General features: G+C 42.7%; 1 protein-coding gene across 1 annotated transcript in view; it reads left to right on the top strand.

Annotated features, from left to right (window-relative positions):
* The window catches only part of fktn (fukutin), a 21,464-nt gene extending 14,418 nt beyond the window's left edge, over window positions 1-7,046 (top strand). Inside the window, exons 8-9 of the mRNA XM_024137776.2 lie at window positions 2,848-3,023; window positions 5,097-7,046. Coding sequence (XP_023993544.1) covers window positions 2,848-3,023; window positions 5,097-5,310 — 390 coding nt within the window. The 3' untranslated portion in view covers window positions 5,311-7,046. The remainder of the gene's footprint in view (window positions 1-2,847; window positions 3,024-5,096) is intronic.
* Window positions 7,047-7,416: the final 370 nt, after the last annotated feature.

The raw sequence follows: 7,416 nt of genomic DNA, 5'->3' as shown, positions 1-7,416 counted from the left end.
GTGGAGGCTCTCAGAGTGAGTTGTGCGCAAAAGAGAAAGGCGGCCATTGTTACTTCCGGTCCTAGTGAAAGCCAACTGTCCCGGTTGATATATTATCGAATCGAAGGCCGATACGTAAAGCTTATTTAAGAGCAGTGTTTGGGTTCTTTATTTTCCCCTCATCTTATTCAACTGTTACAGGCACCTCAACAAAGATAGCTCAGATGTGCGAGTGCTTTTTGATTTTCTAAATACATGTTTGTTTGTTTTTTTAAAAAGCCTGACGCTCAATAAACTGAAGACTTCTTAGCGGTGGATTGTTTAGTCTATCACTAAGCAACAGTGACTCAGCTCCATAGCAACCAGCATAGTAAAAACAGAGACTTACTTGAATTTCTCCCACTCTTAGCTTGGGTTCCTCCGTTCCACACAACGTCTGTTTCCTCATAGAAGAAGAAAATGTCCAGTTTAACATCCAAACCCTGGAAGGAAAGTTCCAGGCTATCCTCCACCTGCACAGACACATAACACGATACATTAACCCTAGAAGGACGGTTCCAGGCTATCCTACACAGAGACAGATACAACATTAACCCTAGAAGGACGGTTCCAGGCATTCCTACACAGAGACAGATACAACATTAACCCTAGAAGGACGGTTCCAGGCTATCCTACACAGAGACAGATACAACATTAACCCTAGAAGGACGTTCCAGGCTATCCTCACAGAGACAGATACAACATTAACCTAGAAGGACGGTTCCAGGCTACCTACAAGAGACAGATACAACACATTGACTGGGTATATGTCTGAAATTGCACCCTACTCCCTATTTAGTCCACTACTTGTGACCAGGACCCAGGTCAAAAGTAGGGCTCTGGTCAAAAGTAGTGCACTATAGAATAGGGTGCCATTTGAAACAAACATAATGAACCAACAGGATGTCTCTAATAGTATATTTTATGAATAAAACACCTTTCCAAACTTGTGTTTCAACGGAAGGCCAGCCTTTTGAAAAGCTTGAGTGATATCATGTCTGTAGTCTTTAATCCAGATGCCCAGGTCCACATCTTTACTGTAGGGAATGATGCCGCACTGCCGAAACCAACCTGGGGAGAGAGGAGGAGACGTGTTAACTCGAAATGACACAACGACAAGTTCCAGTTTAAACAAGTTACTCTACTATATGAACACACTACAAGGTAGCCATTACACACAAGGCTTAGTCCAACAATGACAAGACTTCCTGCGCATGCGCACTCTTGACTGATGATAGCCCCGTAATAACAGAAATATAGGGATACTTAAAACATGAACTTAACAGACGAACGCCATGTTAACCTGTAGGTAATGATACTGTAGGTAATGATACTGTAGGTAATGTTGTAGGGAGTGATACTGTAGGAGAGTTACTGTAGGGAGTGATACTGTTTTGTAATGACCTAGGGAGTGATACCGGTAGTAATGATACTGTAGTGAGTGATATCGTAGGGAGTGATACTGTAGGAGTGATACTGTAGGGAGTGATACTGTAGGAGTGATACTAGGTAACGTATACTGTAATGGTAACGATACTGGTAGGGAGTGATACTGTAGGGAGTGATACTGTGGGAGTGATACTGTAGGGAGTATACTGTTAGGAGTGATACTGTAGGGAGTGATACCGTAGGTAACGATACTGTAGGTAATGATACTGTTGGTAATGATACCGTAGGGAGTGATACCGTAGGTAATGTACCGTAGGTATGATACTGTAGGAGTGATACTGTAGGGATGATACTGTAGGGAGTGATACTGTAGGGAGTGATACTGTTGGTAATGATACTGATGGGATACTGTAGGGAGTGATACTGTAGGGAGTGATACAGTAGGGAGTGATCCGTAGGGAGTGATACCGTTGGTACGTATACACGTTGTAACGATACTGAAGGGAGTGATACTGTAGGGAGTGATACTGTTGGTAATGATACTGTAGGGAGTGATACTGTAGGAGTGATACTGAGGAATACATAGGGAGTGATACTGTAGGGAGTGATACGTTGGGAGTATCTGTAGGGAGTGATACTGTAGGTAATGATACTGTAGTAATGATACTGTAGGGGTATACCTAGGTTAAGATATGTAGTAATGATACTGTAGGGAGTGATACTGTAGGAGATATACTGTAGGGCAGTGATACTGTAGGGAGTGATACTGGTAGTAATCGATACTGTAGTAATATACCTGTAGGGAGTATACCGTGGGTAGATGATACCGTAGGCAAGTAGATACCGTAGGGATGATACGTGTAGGAGTGCTACTGTAGGGGTTGATACTGTAGGGAGTGATACTGTGGGAAGTGATTTACGTTAGGATACTGTGGAATTACGGGACTGTAGGATGAAACATGTAGGCGAGTTGATCACCGATTAGAGAGTGATAGCTAGTCGATACGGTGATAGGAGAAATACGTTGGATGATAACTAGTTCGGTAATGATACTCGTGGGAGTGATACTTTGGTAAATGATACTGTAGGGGTAGATACCGTGGGATGCGATACCTGTTAGGAGTGATACTGACGATTAATGATATGCTAGGAGTGATACCGTTGGGCAGATACCTAAGGAGTGATTACCTAGGAGTGTACCGTAGGGAGTGATACCGTAGGAGGGTATTACTGTAGTAGGTGATACGTAAGGGGTGACACTGTAGGGAGTACTCCCTACAGGGTTAGGTTATGTAGGGTTAAAGGATAAGTAGGATCAGGGGTAGGTTATGTAGGTCCTTACCCAGAGGATACCACTATCCAACAGCAAGGGTATCTGTGTAGGATAGCCTGGAACCGTCCTTCTAGGGTTAATGTTGTATCTGTCTCTGTGTAGGATAGCCTGGAACCGTCCTTCTAGGGTTAATGTTATCGTGTTATGTGTCTGTGCAGGTGGAGGATAGCCTGGAACTTTCCTTCCAGGGTTTGGATGTTAAACTGGACATTTTCTTCTTCTATGAGGAAACAGACGTTGTGTGGAACGGAGGAACCCAAGCTAAGAGTGGGAAGAAATTCAAGTAAGTCTCTGTTTTTACTATGCTGGTTGCTATGGAGCTGAGTCACTGTTGCTTAGTGATAGACTATAACAATCCACCGCTAAGAAGTCTTCAGTTTATTGAGCGTCAGGCTTTTTAAAAAAACAAACAAACATGTATTTAGAAAATCAAAAAGCACTCGCACATCTGAGCTATCTTTGTTGCAGGTGCCTGGTAACAGTTGAATAAGATGAGGGGAAAATAAAGAACCCAAACACTGCTCTTTAATAAGCTTTACGTATCGGCCTTCGATTCGATAATATATCAACCGGGACAGTTGGCTTTTCACTAGGACCGGAAGTAACAATGGCCGCCTTTCTCTTTTGCGCACAACTCACTCTGAGAGCCCCCACCTATCCACTTACGCAATGTGGTCGTTCACGCTCATTCTTCAAAATAAAAGCCTGAAACTATGTCTAAAGGCTGTTGACACCTTAGGGAAGCCATAGAAAAAGGAGTCTGGTTGATATCCCTTTAAATGGGCAATAGGGATGCATAGGAACAGAGAGGTTTCAAAAACAGRGGCACTTCCTGATTGGATTTTCCTCAGGTTTTAGCCTGCAATATCAGTTCTGTTTAACTCACAGACAAAATTTTGACAGTTTTGGAAACTTCAGAGTGTTTTCTATCCTAATCTGACAATTATATGCATATTCTAGTTTCGGGGGCTGAGAAATAGGCAGTTTCAAATGGGTACGTTTTTTATCCAAAAACGAAAATACTGCCCCCTAGCCTTAAGACGTTTTAATGGTGCTCTGTGGGATGTTCAAAGTTTCGGATATTTTTTTTATAACCCGGATCTGTACTTCTCCACAACTTTGTCCCTGACCTGTTTGGAGAGCCCCTTGGTCTTCATGGTGCCACTTGCTTGGTGGTGCCCCTTGCTTCGTGGTGTTGCAGACTCTGGGGCCTTTCAGAACAGGTGTGTGTGTGTATATACAATGGGGAGAACAAGTATTTGATACACTGACGATTTTGCAGGTTTTCCTACTTACAAAGCATGTAGAGGTCTGTAATTTTTATCATAGGTACACTTCAACTGTGAGAGACGGAATCTAATAATAATTTCTAATAATTGCGCCAACAGTTGTTGCCTTCTCACCAAGCTGCTTGCCTATTGTCCTGTAGCCCATCCCAGCCTTGTGCAGGTCTACAATTTTACCCCTGATGTCCTTACACAGCTCTCTGGTCTTGGCCATTGTGGAGAGGTTGGAGTCTGTTTGATTGTGTGTGTGGACAGGTGTCTTTTATACAGGTAACGAGTTCAAACAGGTACAGTTAATACAGGTAATGAGTGGAGAACAGGAGGGCTTCTTAAAGAAAAACTAACAGGTCTGTGAGAGCTGGAATTCTTACTGGTTGGTAGGTGATCAAATACTTATGTCATGCAATAAAATGCAAATTAATTACTTAAAAATCATACAATGTGATTTTCTGGATTTTTTGTTTAGATTCCGTCTCTCACAGTTGAAGTGTACCTATGATAAAAATTACAGACTCTACATGCTTGTAAGTAGGAAAAACCTGCAAAATCGGCAGTGTATCAAATACTTGTTCTCCCCACTGTATAATATATATATCTATCTCAGCAAAAAAAGAAGCGTCCTCTAACTGTCAACTGCGTTTATTTAACATGCGTTTTATTTACTGCGTTTATTTAACATAACTTAACATGTGTAAATATTTGTATGAACATAAACAAGATTCAACAACTGAGACACAAACTGAACAAGTTTCCACAGACATGTGACTAACAGAAAATTGAATAATGTGTCCCTGAACAAAGGGGGGGTCAAAATCAAAAGTAACAGTCAGTAACAATTTAAAGGCATCAACCAAATACTAATTGAGTGTATGTAAAGTGGTGATCCTAATGACTAAGACAGGGAATTTTTACGAGGATTAAATGTCAGGAATTGTGAAAAACTGAGTTTAAATGTATTTGGCTAAGGTGTATGTAAACTTCCGACTTCAACTGTATATAGTGTATATTTGAAAGGTGTTTTTGATACCATTCCAGACGTACTAACCAGAGACTCCTACCCATTCTGTTAGGTATGTGTTCCCCAAGTTTACGCTCTGCTGGACTGAGCTGATGGACCTAAAGGTGCGTGTCCCCTGTGAGACGGTAGACTATGTCTCAGCTAACTATGGGCCTACCTGGAACACACCTGTAAAGACCTGGGACTGGAAGAGCTCTCCGCCCAACGTGCAGGACAACGGGGTGTGGCCTGTCAGGGAGTGGGATGAGGTCATCCAGGTGTACTGACATAATACTACACTACATATGAGTAGACTACATTTGGAGTACACTTAAACCACACGGAAGAAAATGGACTGAAACCGGGAGGGACTGTCGATCTGGACTGTCGATCTGGACTGTCGATTTGGACCGTCGATCCTGTCGTTGTACGTTTTGCTACGGCGTGCACTATACGACCCTGAGTACACTCTTCCGGAGTACACTACCCCTGAAAACCCTACACCGAAGTAGCAACTTTAAAGACTACTACTAAGGGTGTGAGTCTGAACTGGTGGCTTACCATTGGCTGGTGGCTTACCATTGGCTGGTGGCTTACCATTGGCTGGTGGCTTACCATTGGCTGGTGGCTTACCATTGGCTGGTGGCTTACCATTGGCTATTTGGTTGTAAACTGCAGACCACCAATACTGGACTCTCTTCATCCTTTGGACTGAAGCAACTGTCTATTGATATGTACTGTGTGTTCCTTGTTTGAAATACTGTATTATGTTGACAAAAACATGTCACTGACATTTACATAGCTACTGACATTACTACTAACATAGCTACTGACATTACCACTGACATTACTATTACTACTGACATAGCTACTGACATGTTGGGTAGGCCCAGGGTAAGACCATATTACGGCCTTGGTTACTTGATATCGTGTTATTATGGCCTTGGTTACTTGATATCGTGTTATTATGGCCTTGGTTACTTGATATCGTGTTATTACGGCCTTGGTTACTTGATATCGTGTTATTACGGCCTTGGTTACTTGATATCGTGTTATTATGGCCTTGGTTACTTGATATCGTGTTATTATGGCCTTGGTTACTTGATATCGGGTTATTACGGCCTTGGCTACTTGATATCGGGTTATTACGGCCTTGGCTACTTGATATCGGGTTATTACGGCCTTGGTTACTTATATCGGGTATTACGGCCTTGGTTACTTGATATCGGGTTATTACGGCCTTGGTTACTTGATATCGGGTTATTACGGCCTTGGTTACTTGATATCGGGTTATTATGGCCTTGGTTACTTGATATCGTGTTATTACGGCCATGCTTTCTTGATATCGTGTTATTATAGCTTTGGTTACTTGATATCGTGTTATTATGGCCTTGGTTACTTGATATCGGGTTATTACGGCCTTGGTTACTTGATATCGGGTTATTGCGGCCTTGGTTACTTGATATCGGGTTATTGCGGCCTTGGTTACTTGATATCGTGTTATTGCGGCCTTGGTTACATGATATCGTGTTATTGCGGCCTTGGTTACTTGATATCGGGTTATTATGGCCTTGGTTACTTGAAGTGCTAGGTGGTGGTGATGACCATGGACTCAACTTGATTATTGGGTGTCCCAAATTGCACCATATTTCCTACATAGTGCACTACTTTAGACCAGAGCCAAAAGTAGTGCACTATATTGGGAGTGGACATTATGTTCATATTGTATATATTTTATGCCTCTTGTGTTTCAGGAATCATTGATTTGCCAACAAAATTGTATCTTACTTTCCTTTGGATTGAGTTTTGTCATCGTTGTTGAAGGGAACCATGATCATGCTAGCCTGAGTTCTAGCCTGAGTGCCAGTCTGTCTGTGCTATCATGCCAACTCCTTGTCACTCATTTAGCTTGACAATGACCGCATTGGAGTTATCAAGAGAACAAACAGATCTGGGACCAGGCTATGCTCACCAGCTGACAACTCCAACTTTTAAAATGAATAAAAGCTTTGACATGATGAGACAGATCAGAAATATGCAGTGTTCCATAAAACAACCCAGATCAGAACCGTAGGCCTGATCACCGACAACGACGAGACAGCCTATAGGGAGGTCAGAGACCTGGCCGTGTGGTGCCAGAACAACAACCTCTCCCTCAACGACGAGACAGCCTATAGGGAGGTCAGAGACCTGGCCGTGTGGTGCCAGAACAACAACCTCTCCCTCAACGTGATCAAGACAAAGGAGATGATTGTGAACTACAGGAAAAAGAGGACCGAGCACGCCCCCAGTCTCATCGACGGGGCTGTAGTGGAGCAGGTTGAGAGTTTCAAGTTCCTTGGTGTCCACATCACCAACAAACTAACATGGTCCAAGCACACCAAGACAGTCGT

Source organism: Salvelinus sp. IW2-2015, unplaced genomic scaffold, assembly GCF_002910315.2.
Source record: "Salvelinus sp. IW2-2015 unplaced genomic scaffold, ASM291031v2 Un_scaffold1305, whole genome shotgun sequence".
NCBI lineage: Eukaryota > Metazoa > Chordata > Actinopteri > Salmoniformes > Salmonidae > Salvelinus > Salvelinus sp. IW2-2015.
Note: the sequence above shows the minus strand (reverse complement) of the source record. Positions and strands in the feature narration are given on the sequence as shown.